The 16,477-nt window shown below is 22.8% G+C and overlaps 4 protein-coding genes across 16 annotated transcripts in view; 2 read left to right on the top strand and 2 right to left on the bottom strand.

Annotated features, from left to right (window-relative positions):
* Positions 1–744, bottom strand: part of LOC410060 (potassium voltage-gated channel protein Shab) — a 71,670-nt gene extending 70,926 nt beyond the window's left edge. For 8 of the 11 annotated variants that reach the window (XM_026443519.1, XM_026443520.1, XM_026443523.1 and 5 more), the window contains exon 1: positions 242–689. The gene's annotated coding sequence lies outside the window, so the exon portion shown is untranslated. Of the gene's footprint in view, positions 1–241; positions 690–721 lie in introns of those variants that run through there. The other 3 variants (XM_026443517.1, XM_026443518.1, XM_026443516.1) reach the window with 3 other exon arrangements.
* A 2,091-nt stretch (positions 745–2,835) lies between these two features.
* Positions 2,836–4,270, bottom strand: LOC411654 (probable tRNA N6-adenosine threonylcarbamoyltransferase). Its single transcript, XM_395122.5, has 4 exons — positions 4,054–4,270; positions 3,490–3,931; positions 3,212–3,390; positions 2,836–3,133 (listed from the first exon to the last, which is right to left on the bottom strand). The coding sequence occupies exons 1-4, from the start codon at positions 4,166–4,168 to the stop codon at positions 2,862–2,864; spliced, it is 1,008 nt and encodes a 335-aa protein (XP_395122.1). The 5' UTR covers positions 4,169–4,270; the 3' UTR covers positions 2,836–2,861.
* A 171-nt stretch (positions 4,271–4,441) lies between these two features.
* On the top strand, positions 4,442–8,257 carry LOC411655 (serine/arginine repetitive matrix protein 1). Of its 2 annotated transcripts, XM_026443191.1 has the most exons (5): positions 4,442–4,620; positions 5,879–5,937; positions 6,109–6,869; positions 7,027–7,178; positions 7,349–8,257. In XM_026443191.1, the coding sequence occupies exons 3-5, from the start codon at positions 6,111–6,113 to the stop codon at positions 7,752–7,754; spliced, it is 1,317 nt and encodes a 438-aa protein (XP_026298976.1). In that variant the 5' UTR covers positions 4,442–4,620; positions 5,879–5,937; positions 6,109–6,110; the 3' UTR covers positions 7,755–8,257. The 2 variants fall into 2 exon arrangements, with proteins under 2 accessions (XP_026298976.1, XP_026298975.1); XM_026443190.1 differs by lacking the exon at positions 4,442–4,620 and having other exon boundaries at positions 5,759–5,937.
* A 1,846-nt stretch (positions 8,258–10,103) lies between these two features.
* LOC100576270 (2-iminobutanoate/2-iminopropanoate deaminase) lies at positions 10,104–11,189 on the top strand. Of its 2 annotated transcripts, XM_003251854.4 has the most exons (5): positions 10,104–10,290; positions 10,428–10,588; positions 10,745–10,813; positions 10,908–10,963; positions 11,047–11,189. In XM_003251854.4, the coding sequence occupies exons 1-5, from the start codon at positions 10,220–10,222 to the stop codon at positions 11,101–11,103; spliced, it is 414 nt and encodes a 137-aa protein (XP_003251902.3). In that variant the 5' UTR covers positions 10,104–10,219; the 3' UTR covers positions 11,104–11,189. The 2 variants fall into 2 exon arrangements, with proteins under 2 accessions (XP_003251902.3, XP_016772925.2); XM_016917436.2 differs by lacking the exon at positions 10,745–10,813 and having other exon boundaries at positions 10,123–10,290; positions 11,047–11,183.
* The last annotated feature ends 5,288 nt before the right edge of the window (positions 11,190–16,477 follow it).

Below are 16,477 nucleotides of genomic sequence, written 5' to 3'. Positions count from 1 at the left end.
GTATCAATGATAAACGTATTTTTATCATAATTTTAATTTAAATCTAAGATAATAATAATGAAATATTAAATATATATGTCAAATTCAAGGACGAACAGCTGAGAGGTTCAAATTATCTACGCATGTTATTTGGAGACAATATTTGACGTATACCGGTACCTATAATGAATAGCTCCTATACGGAAATAGACATACAGTAGTAATAGAAACAAACTAGAAATATTATAATTTTGCAACTCACCTCTGTTTTAAATACGGGCACCACTCGTCCGAAAAGATACATTACATACAATAATGTAGTAACACATTTTGTTAAGTGGTATTACGAATAATGTGACGAGTAATGACGACCAGTGACGAGCAATGACGACAATATCGTACTGCCACTTGTTCCACACTAAGCGCTGCAATCGACGTTTGCAGGTCTATCGATTAGGAAATAGTCAATATGATAACCGCTTACTTATACTTAATGTAAAAGAAAAAAATTTTCGCGTTTTTATTATTTCGAATTCTTAAAAAATAATTTAAATTAAAAATCAAAACTTTAATACATAATTATAATATTAAACGATAAATTTTTGTATTGGAACAGAATTGTAAAATAATTTTCTCAAAAACAAAATATAAGCATTAATATTTTTAACTACAATAAAGTTGATCGTGTATCCACTAATGATGACAATATGAATTCTACTAATATTACAACTGCTATTACTACCAACGATTGTTTGGACTACAGCCAGACTTGCGCTTGCGTGGACGAATATTATATACTATTCTGTCTATCGCGCGTGTCATGAAAATTTGACCTCTACCTATAATGCTCACGTTTCTCTTTTTATAACTGATAGTTCAATAACAATTTTGAACCTGTATAATATTTTTGCATGCGCATATATATATATATATATATATATATATATATATATATATATATATATGCACAGAAAATATTATAACAAATTAAAAAAAATTACACGGATTATTTAAATCAATGAATTAAATTTCATTAATAAAATTTATCGATTTAATAAAAAAAATATAAATATAATTTCTAAATATATTTAATTATAAATATTATAATGATATTTAATTATAATGATATTCATTATAATAACTATAATTGTCATAATCAAAATTAATGTGTATAAAAAAAATAATTTACAAAACTAGATTTTATAAATTCTTATAAAATTATTTTTTCATATTTCGTTCATTTATTCATTTCATCATATTAAACAATCTTTTTCTCTTTTAATATTTATAATTTTTAATGTAAAACTTAGAGATATATGTATAATGGATTATTAAAATTTCAATTAAATATGTAAATAACTTAAAGCTAAAAATTTCAAAGGAAATAGCTTTGAAACTCGAATAAATAATTACATGTTATTACATGAGAACATTTCTATTGCAGATATTAAAGAACTATTGAATTATTAGTCTAAAACATCTTGAACATCTGTACATCATGTAAAAAAGATATAAAATATTTTTACATTTTATTAACATCTAAAATATTGTTGTAAAGATATTTAATTTATTTAATAATAATATAATAAAATCAAATGAAAAATAGATAAAAATAAATAACATTAGATTGATATCTTTCAAAAAAAAGTCAAATATAGTATTGTTCTGAAATAAACTACTTTAGCTAAATAAACTATCTTTACTTCTTTCTTTGAAAATACAAAATACAAAATAAGAGATTTGAAAATAAATAAGAAATCTATGAAAACAAAAAACCATAAATCTTTGTATCTATTCAAAATCACTTAATCAGAGAATCATTTAAACAAAAATGACATGTCATTACATTTTTTCTTTTAAATAAAATTATTGCTTAATCAATTACTTTTTGATTTGTTAATATTTTAAATTTTTCATTTGTTTTTCAAGTTTTTTCTTTTCCTATTCGAGAATAAAGGTAAACTGAATATATATAATAAGCAACTAATTAATCCATGTTTATTTCAGAATAATATAATGGTAATGTTAATGAATTATCAATGAAGTAGATTTGAAAGATACAAAAATAAAAATTATTAATTAATTATTACAAAATATCTTATGATTATTATTAATCATTTTATTATTATAAATAAAATATATCTATTATTATAATATATATTATAAAATAATATATTTATGAATTATTATATTATATTATGTATGTAATATATATATATATATATATATATATATATATTACATAAATAAAAATAAAAATAATTATTAAATTTCTTTAATCATTATTTATCAATGATTTTAAAATAAATACTTAAAATATTTGTGTAATTTTGTATTGTAATTTTGTTTGTATTATATTTAAATTTTGAGAATTAGATTAATATATTTAATAAATTTTATAAATTCTACTTATATTATTTCAAATATGAAAATTTCAAATTATTTTAAACTCAAAAATAACTTGAAGATCAAACTGTTTTCTGAAACAGAATGTATTCTAAATTCCATTTTATATCGAATATATTCAATATATATATAATTACATTCATTTTATCTATGTTATAAATAAAAATAAACATAAAAAATATCATAAATATATAAAATAAAATTTTGCTTAATATGAAAATTATAATTAAAGGATAAAATCAATTTACAATAATACATCAACTATATAATATTTAATATAATATTAATTATTATAATAATTACATATTGTATTATATATATAATATTACATATATATATATTATATTATACATATTATAATCATAAAATCAAAATCAAAATTTTTTAGTTATTATTCTACATATACATTTTTTTTAATTTTATTTCATTAAGAATGAACATTTTAAACAATTATATATAAATTAAATAAAATTAATTTATTCTCTCCAGGAAACATATACATCATCTGTTCTATACCTTTGTATGCAAGTTGTTTCTGTCCATGGAGTATTTCCTTGGCTTTTATATTGATGTAATCCAGCAACAGCAATCATTACACCATTATCTATACAAAATCGTTCATCCGTAGCATAAAGTATTGCATTCCTTTCCTTGCACATAATTTTCATCATATCTTGTAATTTTTCATTACATCCTACACCACCAACAATTAATACTTCGGATGATTTTATATGGGCCATCGCTCTTTCTATAATAATATTAAATGTATAATATTTACTTTATTTTATGTAATATTTTACATAAATTATAAATAATAAAAAAAAACCTGTAATTTCTATAAGCATAGCAAATATTGTTTCTTGTAAAGAGAAACATAAATCCTCTGAAGTAAATTCTTTTGAATCAAGCCAAGAAGAAATATGTTCTTCTATATAACTTAAAATTCCAGAAAATGATACATCCATTCCTTTTACTACATAAGGTAATGGAACTAATTTTTTTCCTCTATATATGTAATATTATTACATTTTACATATAAAATATAATTAATTAAATTTATATAATTTTAATAGATTTAAATTTTATCATAATAAAATAACTTACTTTTTTGCTAATTGTTCTATATTATAACCAGGACTAGGATCATTTGAAAGTTTTAACAATCTTGCAAAACGATCTAAACAATTCCCAACAGCAATATCTATTGTTTCTCCAAAAATACAATATTTCTGTTGAGAATATGCAATAATCTGTGTATTTCCACCAGAAACATAAAGAACAGTGGGATTTATACTTCCTGTTATCAATCTTCCCATTTCTATATGACCAATACAATGATTTACTGCTATTATTGGTTTATTATATATCTGAGCAATTGTTCTTGCTACTAATGCAGTAACTGTTAATGGTGCACCCATTCCTGGTCCTTTTGTATAACATATTATGTCTACATCTTTCAATATTATTTTAGCCTCATCCAATGCTTTTTGTAGAATATTAAGTATATATTCTCTATGATGTTGTGCAGTTTCACGAGGTAAAAAGCCTTTTCAAAATAATCTTTAAAATAATTTTATGTAATAATATTTTAAATAATAATAAAGATATGTGTAATATTTTCATAATCAAATTCCATAATTAAAAATAATTACTAAAGGTTAAGTTTACCTTCACCTGGTGGAGTAATATATGTATGCCGTATATTTGATAAAATATTCTGATCTTGAATAATTCCAATACCTAATTTATTTGCACTACCTTCGAATCCAATAGCAATTGTCATTTTTATATTTTTATGTTTAATTTTAAAAAATGTAAAACAAATTTATACGATGAACAACCATTGGCACACTGATAAATTAAGTAATTATCCAATAGAAAGTATAGATACATGCGCAATAGAATCATATTTATTTAACTTTATTTGATTTTCAATTATAATATATATTATATATAGAAAATAGTAAAAATAATCTTAATTTTTATAAAAATTATTTATCATAAATTATTTTGAAAAAAAAATTATTTATAAGTAATATATAAAATTTACGAATTATATTGAATCTATGCAGCGACATCTGTTATTTATTTCGTTTGGAATGCACTCTTTGTATTTGGTGCGGCTCCACAAGGAAAGTCTTCTTAACAATCTTCATTCGTAAAACGTCACGCGGAAGTGATTCATCGATTCTCGTGCCAGAAAATGCAAGTTTGCAATTTGCCGCGGTGAGAAAAGTGAGTGTCGTTATCTCGAAAGATTCTTGAGTCCGGTGAATGTCGTGAAATTCCTCGAGTAGCGCTCACTAGGTGGGCAATTGATTTTCAAAGTGACCGTCGAGTGCGAACGAATGAACGCCTCTGACGCTTTGATACGAATAGCAGACAACGATATCAAAGTTAGATCTATTTGAATACTATCGAGTAAGAGTTTTGTGAAGCTACATTTTAAAAAATATAGTGCAAAGGTGTGTACCAGCAAATGGAAAAAGCGAGAAGAGCCGACCTTCGCTTTTGATGAAAGAAAGAAGCGAAGGAGGCTATACGAGTATATACCGGTTCTGGACACTCTTTTTCTTTTTCTTTATTTCCTCAAGCAATACTTGAGGTAATCCGCGCTTCTCGAGTTCTTCGTCACGACACCAGTAAGGTGTTACGCGGGTAATATCTGAAATGGTGTCGCGAAAGATACAGTTCCGCCGGTCGCGAAATCGCACAGTCGGGCCTTTACGTGACCTTGACGTACCCGTTACTCGAGCCACGAATTCCGCGCCGCGTTTCGGTGTGGCTATGAGTCGTACGCGGCGAAATATTCTTCGATGCATACCGGAAAGGTGATGTTCGGATGACATCCTTAATGATGTCAAAAAACGCCAAAAAGCTTTACCGCAACGTTCGTTATATTTTTTTACTTGTGTGTACCATCGATATAACATTGACGAGTAATCTTATCGTGTATCGTAATCGGCTACGTGAGTGCCGCCGTCATGGCATTACCCGGGTAATGCCCGAGATAAACTTCACCCTATCCGCATTCGGTTCGGTAAAAAACACGAAAACTTGGACACGATTAAGTTCGGTTAACGCGCGCGCGACGCCTTTCGAAGGCGATCTCTGAATTTGGTTCGACTCATTGAAAGTCCACGCGACCAACATTTATGGATCGTGGATCGAAGCGTACTACAATTCTGGACATGCGGAGAGTGGCGATGGTAAGGTCTCGCGACGGGTGATGTCCAGTACCACATATGGATTTCGCGAATTTAAATTCTGAAAGAAAATGTTTTTGATCGGGAATATTAACTTTTCCACTGCTTGACCACTGCAGATGATACTCATTTGTGACATATAGAATTTTTGACGTAGGCCAGTTGATCCAAAGGACGAATGGTACTGGTTCTTCTAGCGATCTCTCATGGCTCTTAATCCAACGTATTATCATCTTTATGGGCATTCTATCATGTATTGAAAATTAACGTGTTCACTGCTCTCGCAGGAGTTTGGATCACCAGCTTTTCGCTCCTCCTATATCTTTTATTCTAAGATTTCTGTCAGGTATGTATTAATATAAATAGAAACTTTGAAAAACATTTATTGATATGTAAATATTTATTTTTAATGGTAAAATTAATAATTATTTATATTTTGAGTAACACTGTCAAAAATAAAAGAAAAAAAATATAATTTTATAGATTATTAATATTTCATACATATTTTATATGACAGGAATGTCTCGAGACTATGATAGACGAAGAGGAGGTAGCGGTAGTGGTACCAGTTCTAGTAAATTGCGGATGGATACCAATGTATCACAACCCAGACCACATGGTGAAAATTCAGGAAAACGAAGAGAATTAGATAGTGTAATGCGGAAAGCTCGTGAATCTCAATCAAGTTATTGGAATAAAAAACTTTTGGAGGTAGAGGAACGAGATCCAAATAGATGGAGACATAGTGGATATAAGGAATTATATGTTGGTGGCACAACAAGTGGAGAACCTAGCAGAGGACATCCTCGAAGTCCAAGAAGTCCAAGACCACGAAGTCCTCACATCCAAAGACCACGTAGTCCTCGAACTAGAAGTCCACGATCACCACGTGATAAATCACATACAAGAGGAAGACCTACACGTAGTCCAAGTACAGGAAGTACTTGTTCTGATCGATCATGTAGTGTTTGTTCACCAAAAGAACGACGACGCATTGCTCAACCTTCTCGTTCGCGTTCAAGATCACTGACACCAGTTCGAGCCCGAGCACATCAAAAAGAAGTAATACCATCAAGCTCACGAGTAATACCAACTCGAACTAGACCACGATCACCTCCTTTACCACGTCCATGTACACCACCACCTACACCACAACCTCCACCACGTCATCAAAAAGATTATAAAACAATTAAAGAAAAAGAAACCAAGATCCGGCGTAAAGAAAAACATCATGCTAGAATTCCAGAAGATCCAAGAGTTCCAGACTCCATTCCATTGGTAAAACATATTTTGTTTAAAGTTAATTATGAATTTTAATTTTGAAATAGCATATATATTTCTAGTTTAATTTTTAATTTTTTTAATTATTTTTTATTACATTTTTTTCTATACTTTTTTTTTATATTTTCAATATATAATTATGAAACTTGTACAGATGCGTAAACCTGTAAAGGTAGAAAAAACTCATTCAAGTCATGGATCAACTCAAATGATAAGACCTCCTCCTGAGTCCTCACCTAGTGAAGATAGTGATAGTTCTTCCACAACATCACATGTGGGTCCACCTAGAATGACATTATCTGAACGGTATAATTTAATCAATAATTTTATAAAAATATAAAAGATTTTAAAACTAAAACCATAATTACAATTTAATATACTAATTTGATAGTAATTGTATTTATGTATTATGTATATAGTAATTGTATTTTGTATTATAAAAATAAAAATTATATAATAATATAAAACTGTTTTAGATTTGGTAAAATGGCACAATGGAGTGTAGATCGCAGAGATATGGAAAATATGCGTATTACAAAAGATGGAGAAAATGCAATGAAAGTTGTAATAGAGGGTGAAGAAAGAATTGCAAGACTAGGATATGATTCTCCACCACCAGGACATTATCCTGAATCACTATTAGCACAAGGACCAAGAGGTCTAGAATGTTGGGATGATGTTCGCGTTAGATATGATTACTATAAAGCAAGAGGATATCTTCGAGATCTTACTTTAGATGATTATATAAAATGGGAAGAATGGTGGTATAAATATCAAGAATGGTTAGAAGCAGAACGTTTTTACGAACAATGGGCCTCTTCAAACCGTCCTTCTGGTGGAAATCGAAAAAGACGCGGGCGGCGCAATAACACTACTCATTGAAATTTCGTAAGCCTATTACAAATCATTCTTGATCATCATAGATATTAACATCATTAATAAAATGTACTGTAATATTTGTTGTGCTTAAAAAAAAGTGCGAGAAGTGTGTAAACGATCTATACAAACATACATGCATTCATATAAAAAGTACGTACGCAAGCGTATTTGTGTGTGTGTGTGTGTGTCTGTGTGTGGTGTGTGCGCGCGTGGTGTGTGTATGTGCGTGCGCACGCGCGCGCGTGTGTATATATATATATATATATATATATATATATATATATATATATATAAACACATATATACATTATATAAATATATATATTATAAAAGGTATGATTGCGCTGTAAAAATCTCATTTTCATCAGTTTATTAAGTAAAAGTTAATCTACAAAATATTTGTTTTTCATTTGATTACTTTATATGTAATATTTTATATTCATCAAGACATTTAGAAATAAGGATGACGTGTGTATCGAATTAATAATAATATTAAAAGAAATGTACTTTTGTTTATATCTTCATTTTTTAATTTAGTTTTATTAAATAATTTTATTTATGATAAATAATAATCTTATAAAATTATTTTTTATTTGATAATATTATAATTTTAAATCGAAATATTCAATAAATTTTTTAATGATATTAGAAATTCTAATATAAAGATAAATTAATTTTTATATTAAAAAGAAATTATGTTCTATAATTAATTTTTTTAATAAAAATGAAATTATATAAATGCTTTCATAATCTCATTTTTGTTAATATAATTTTCAATAGATTTATAAAAATTTCTAAATATATTTAAAATTAAACAATAAATTAATAACAATAATTTATAAAATATATTAAAAATTATAAAATTATTTATTTAATATTTTATTAAAAAGCATTTTTGAAATTATGTTTAATATTATATTTAAATTTTAATAATTTTTATTAATAATTAAGTGATTAAATTTTTAATTATCTTAATTTTACGTTATTTTATTTTTAAAAAGATTAAAATAATAAATTTATTATAAATTTAATGAAGTGCGTATATAATCATACACACAAATTCGTGTGATAAGTACTTAAATCAATTACTCTAAAAATTTATTTTGAAAACTAGTTTGACGAAATTTAAAAATTTTATCGTTAAAATACATGTTATCGTTAAAACATTTAGTTTAAATAAATAAATTAAATCATTACTTTCATATGCAAACTATAAATAATAATAAATTTAACAAAATATCGATGATTATTAAGCAAAATTATTATTAAATTATTCAAAAGAATTAATCAAAGTAATCAAGTCATATCCATATTATTATGTATTCAAATTATTGCACAGTTCAAAACATATAAAAGTATAATAGTAAATTAAATTTATTTATTAAAATTAATACAAAATCTAAAATTATAGAATTATAAAATTAATATTAATTACTTTTATTTTTATTGATCACAAATTTTTTGCATCTAAATTATCTGTCAAATAATACTTTTAATATTATCAAATCAAAAACAAAAAGAGAAAAAATTTAATTTGATTTTAATTTTTAAAAAAATATAAAATCATATTTATAATAGAAAAATTACAAAACAAAAATTACAAAAGTTAAAATAAACTTTAATTCAATATAAAATGATTGAGGTTTTGTAAAAATCAATCATATTTTATTCTCTATTTGCAAAATATTTTCATTTTATGAAATAAACATAAAACCAACCAATAAAAAAAAGATTTTTGAATTTATTAAATGTTGCATAAAATTTCACTATCCAGAATAAAGAAAAATATTAAAAAAGAATATATATTTGATTTATTATTATCATATTATCATTTATTTTATTGAAATTTGTCTAAATTAAAAAACATGAGCATCAATCTCAAAGTCTAAATCAAATGAATCTTGATACATAAAATAATAGTGAAACTGACAGATACAGATATATATTAATATATTAATCATTTTTAAGCATTTGATGTAAGTTACAATTTTTTTTCATTCAATTTGATTTTTTTTTTTTTTAAGAAATCAATTTCCTTTTTTTCTTTTGTAATTCTTTAAGTATTTTATATTATATTATAGTATATTATATTAGTTTGTAATAAAAATTTTTTATAACATTATTGATATTGTGAATTTTTTATAATTAATTTATAAAAATCTTATATACTTTGGTTTCATATCAATGAATTTATATTAATTGTCTTTTGAATTCTCTATATATAAACTTTATATATAAAACAAACATAAAAATATATTTAAATTTTTATGTATTATTTTTTCTATTTTACATATATTATATACAAAAATCTTTGTGAAAATTATATATAAGAAAGAATTGAATACAAGATAAGATATTTCTCTTAGTAAGAGGTCAAAAGTTTATCAATATAAAATATTCATAATAAGAAAGAAGAATACATAGTGAAACAATTTCAATCAATTAATAAATGTATTCAAACTAAAATAATGGCATCACAAAAAACTATAAGAAAAATAATATCATCCCCATTATGTCCAAAACCTGTTGGACCATATAAGTAAGCAATAATTATTTTAATAAATTATAATATTTTTCATCTTAGATTAAACATTAAATTTTTTTAATGTAATGAAATAAAAATTTAATTAAATTGTATGCAAACATTTAATTATTATAAATAATGTTTTTTAATAGCCAAGCTATACTTGTAAATCATACTTTGTATTTGTCTGGAATTCTTGGTATTGATGTTAAAACTGAAAAACTTGTTAATGGAGGTGCTGTTGCAGAAACTCGTCAAGCTCTTCTAAATATGGGACATATTTTAAAAGAAGCTGGATCTAATTATAACAAAGGTTATATATTTATTTGGAAATTCATTTTTCAATTTTTTCCTTAGTTATGAATTAATTAAAAAAGCTATATATCATGTTTTATATTATATTTATACATAAATATAGATTAAATATTTCAAATAATGATAATAGTTAATTTTTTATATTTATTTACAGTTATTAAAACAACAATTTTCTTACAAGATATTAATGATTTCACTGATGTAAATGAAGTTTATAAAGAATGTGAGATTTAGATATATACATATAAATATATTAATTTTTATGTTATTAATTTATTTATGTACAAATTTATATACACTATTTTTTTTTTATTTAGTTTTCAAGGAAAATTATCCAGCTAGGTCTACATTTCAAGTTGGAAAATTACCAATGGTATGAAATAATATATTTTATATATGTACATATTTTAAAAATCTTAACTATTAAAATTAAATGCAATTGTTATGTTATTGTAGGCAGCGCAACTTGAAATTGAAGCTATTGCCATTACTGGTGAAGTAGAAACAATTTGAATGTTATGAATATTATATTATATTATATTTTATATATAATGTTTTATGTTATATTAATAAAATATATTTATCTTTGATCATTCAAATTATGTATATTTTTCTACATAATATTTTCATATATATTAATGAAAATTTTATTGATTATTTATTATTATTTCACTTTAAGTATTTATAATTATGAAATAAATTTGTATAGATATTTATTTTTTTTTATTTACATAACTATTCACTTCTTTTAAATAAATAAAAATATATATATATTATTTTAATATTAAATGAACATTTATAAATAGCATTGAAAATTATATATGAACATTCAGATGATTTTTTTCTAAAAATTGTGCAAAATGGTTAAAATTCATATATACATAATTTAACGTTCTTTTATTTGACATATGATAAAAATATAATAAAATTTTTAAATAATATTCAATTAAAAAAAAATTGTTATTTATATAAAATTATATATTGAATGCAATGCAACTGGATCTTACTAAATTTTCAAAAAATTTGGAATTATTTTTGACTATTCTAAACTTTTTTTAAATTTTTAATGTTATATATCTTATTTGTAATCTTTATTTTTTATATAAATTCATTTTACATACATTAAATTATATTGACATCAGAACATAGCGATAAAGGTATTTAAAGAATTTAAGGCAGTTATACAATAGTCAATTCTTAACTCTACATACAAATATGTTTAGGATCATTTCGATAACAAAATTAAAAATTGTTCAAAATAAATATTTTTTTGCACTGATTTTTAGATTATTTTTCAATATATTTTCATTATGTCATTAATAAATATTAAATTTTCAAATGCTGATATACAATTGTTTATTCATTGTTTATTCATTATTGATTATTCAAGATTTAAATTTAATTAGTTTTTTTATTATAAAATATATTATCAAATAAAGAAACATTAAATTGCATGCTTTTATATAAATTTTAATCATTGATCATAATTCTTATGCTTCATATATTAGTTGTGTAAAAGAGTTTCTTCCCTTTTTTTTTACGATCATAACTTCTGACTGAATTTGAATTATTTTTCGTTTATGGTGCCATCTAAAAGAAGTTTTTTTTTTTTTTAAGAAAAATCGTGATGAGCGTTCTAAGAGTTTTCAGTCTTATGCAACAATTTCAAGCATAATGGCGTACGAGAAACATCTGCATCACTGCTTATTTTTTTACATCTGCATTCCAGTTTAGGAAATCAGATGTTGAAGCTACCAAAATGGTTTGTGTGACACTGGAAGAAAACGCTGTATCTTATAGAATATGCAAAAAATGATATTTAAAAATTTAAAACCGGAAATTTTAATTTGGAAGACAACGATCGTTTAGGTGCACCGAAAAAAAATTTGATGATGGTTAAAAGAATTGCTTAACGAAAATCCGATAGACGCAAAAAGAATTAGCAAAAAGATTGGGAGTCACCAGACAAGCAGTATCCATCCGACTGAAATAATTGGTAAGATAAAAAGGGTGATGATCCATATGAATAAAAAAATGAAATGAATAAGAAAAACACTCGACTCGAGATTTTTACTGTCTTGTTTTCACGGCATAAAAGGAAAATTTCTGCATAAAATTGTTATTGACGATGTTAAAAGAAAAATAGATCTTATATGATTTCAAATTATATTATATAATCTCAAACAATGGAAATCATAGATTGATCCTAAGGAACCGTCAACTTCAGTGACAAAATCGAACTTGCATTGTAAAAAAATTTAGCTTAGTCTATGTAATGAGATTTATTAATTGATCAGCTAAAACAAAAATGGCCATTTACTGTATAAGGAACGAGACACATAATTTTGCAACATGACATGTCATGCTTTGCATATTGTAAAAGAAACACGAGACAATTTGTGTTGAGATGAGAAGTCCTGCCACATGCGGCATATTCTCCAGACCTGGCCTTGTCAAATTATCATTCTTTTCGTCTACACCAATTGTTGATATTCATATTCACTTCAAAAAATATTCACTTGGAAGAAAATATCTGAAAATGTATTGATGATTTCATAACCAAGCAGCCGTCATTCTTCAAGGATAGAATTTATAATTTATTCACCAGATGGGAAAGGATTATAAAGAATGAGGATGAATAAATTGAGATGTAATTTTGTATCTGATTTATGTAATAAAATCTTGAATTTGGAAAAAAAATGGGAAAAAACTTATTTGCACATTTAATAAAAAAAATTAAAAATTTTATGTATGATTTTAAATGACATATCACTTAAATTCATTATGTGTTGTATTAAATGAATAGTCTTAGAAATAAATACTAATATACTATTTTTAAAGAATTTTATTTAACATTTTGCATTGTGTTGTATTATATGAAAAGAAAAAATAATAAATTATAATAATAGAAATAAAAAATGAGTCATTGAATATTTATATATTATAATAAAACTATTAAAAATCTAGAAATATTCATATTTAGTGAAAAACATTTAATAAATAAAACATAAATAAAAATAGAATAGAAAAAATATATCATTAATATTAAATGTAAAAAAAAAAATAAGTATTATTTACAATTATAAATCTATTTTGATATATAAATATATTTTGTTAGATTATTATTAAATATAAAAATTTAAAATTAATAAATAACATATAGAAAAAATTGAGAATTATAGCTTATTTTTAAGAAATTATTTTTAACATAAATAAGTAATTGATATAACAATTTGTATCAATGAACGAAATAATTTATAAGTTAAACAAATATTTATAGTATTTAAGATAATAAAACAAAAATATAATAGATATCTTTCAATAATTTTAATTGTTCCAATTCGATTTTTCTTCTTTCTTTTTTTATGAATAAATAATAAAATATAAAAACAAAAAATAATATATTTATATATGATATATATATAGAAATACATAAATATCTCATAGAAGAACAGAAATATTTATTTATTAAAATTTGCATATATATTTGATTGAAATTAAAAAGATTAAAATAACTATGAATTATAACTCTGAATGAAAAAATTAGATAATAATTATTTTATATTATATTTTATTTAATTCAAAAAAATTCAAATAATACTTTGTTTTATTAAATTCATTTAACTAATTGAATTTAACAATTAACTTGTAAATTGCCAAATTTATTATTAATTACTAATATTAAAAACAAGAGATAAAAAACAAGCGGAAAACATACAGAAAGTAATAATAAATTATATATGAATATATCTTAAATCTGTTTAACAAAAAAGTCATTAAATATAATCATAATTAAAATTTATTCTAAGAGAAACATATTTAAATTTACAAATTTAATGATAAAATATTATGAATTTTTTATGTTATTTAAAATATTATTAGAATATATTGTATTTTTTAAATTAAGAAAGAAAATAAAAAATAAAAAGTGAATCTTAACAAGTAACTTGTAAAAGAACAAAGTAATTTATATATAAATGAATAAAAATAAATAATTGAAAATCTGTGAATTGTGCATCAATGAACATTAATTTTAAATCATATATAAATACTTATAAATACTTATAAAGTTTATGTATAAAAATTCACAATTAAATTGAAATAAAGATAATAGGAAAATTGTAATAGTCAATTACATTTATAACTAAAAAATAATTTAAAATAATATTATATCAGATATGTACTACAAGAAGATAAGAACATAATTTTATTAATTCTTATTAGTTAATTTTATTAATTATTATTAGAAAAAATTATAACTTGAAGAATATAGTTCAAAAGTTTGAATGTATATTTTTTCGAAAATTATAATAATTCAGATTGCTGTAAATTCATAATTTTTAAAATATTAATAAAAATTATTGATATTAGTTTACATATGATATAGAATTTTGTCTATATTGTCTATATATTTATATCATAACAGCATTTGTGTTAGTATGAACTATTTATTTATTATACTTTTTTATAAATATTAAGATGAGTAATATCCAAAACATACAATAAATGAACTAATACTATTATCATACTCAATATCTATCTATAATGAACTTGGGCATTATACAGATTCTTTTTTAGATGAAATATAAAAATGTACAACACAATTGAAATTACCACGAAATTACGATAAATATTTATACCAAATATATAAAGCTGATATCACTATCATTGTATTTTGGTCATCATAATTTTGATCATTATAATTTTAGTTGTAGAAAAGTTTATTTATTTATTTTATTTTTTATTTCGCAGATCGGAAAAAATCTGATGAAATAAAAAATAAAATAAATAAATAAACTTTCCAAACTTTTTGGATTGATACTAACATTGATAATATTAGCTTACTGTTATTAGAATTGTTGAATGAAGATAATATATTAACATAATGCGACGCTTTACTTTGACTTGAAGAAATATATTGAAGAAAGTCTAATGATGTATTCATGATATATTTGTCTATAGCATTAACAATAGGAATAATGTGATATCATATATTCTTTTTATGTGGAAATTTACTAAACAGAAATTGAACCATTTTTATAACAAAGAAGTGTATAAAATATTGTTCCCGTTCGATAATTCTGCTGATTATATATTTTAAACGTTATTACATATATTAAATGTTATTTTAAATATATTTTAAATTTTAAATGTTAAATATATTAAGTGATTATTAAGATATGTTAAGATATATTATAAAAACAATAGAAGTGACGATTATAATGATACATGAGATATTATATATACATATAAGCAAAATTCAATGTAATAGCAATATTTTCAATTGATATCAAAAAAATTATGAATTTGCAACAACGAGTAAGATAATATATGTTTATATTTATATTTCATATATGACTATGAATTATATTTTAATAATTATTAATAATAATAAAATATGTTATGTTTGTATAAAGAATTTTAAGAACAACAAAAGTAATGTTCTAAGATCTAAATAAAAAATATATTTTGTTAAATTAAAAAATTTTGCATTCATTACAATATACTATCTAGATACTTACATTATTCTTAATATTTTTTTAAAATTAAAATATAAGGAAATAATATTATAAATTATATCTATAATTATTATAAATATTATAATATTATAAATATTATAATTATAATTATAATTATTGAATATTATCAGCATTTCAATTAAAATTTAATTTTTTTTTAAATTATAATTTTCAAGATATATGTCATGAAACGAAATGAAATGCATTAAAAAGTAAAATAAAAGTTAAAGATAATAAAATAAAATATATACTTTAGACATAATAATTGCATTATTAAATAATTGCATATTAAATTGCAAATTACAATTAAATTGCATTTTGTAAATATTTTTATACTATTATTTTGAAAGTAAAAAATTTTCTATTAC

Source organism: Apis mellifera, linkage group LG10 (genome assembly GCF_003254395.2).
Source record: "Apis mellifera strain DH4 linkage group LG10, Amel_HAv3.1, whole genome shotgun sequence".
Classification (NCBI taxonomy): Eukaryota; Metazoa; Arthropoda; class Insecta; order Hymenoptera; family Apidae; genus Apis; species Apis mellifera.
The sequence above is the reverse complement of the archived record's forward strand: the minus strand, read 5'-3'. Positions and strand labels throughout refer to the sequence as shown.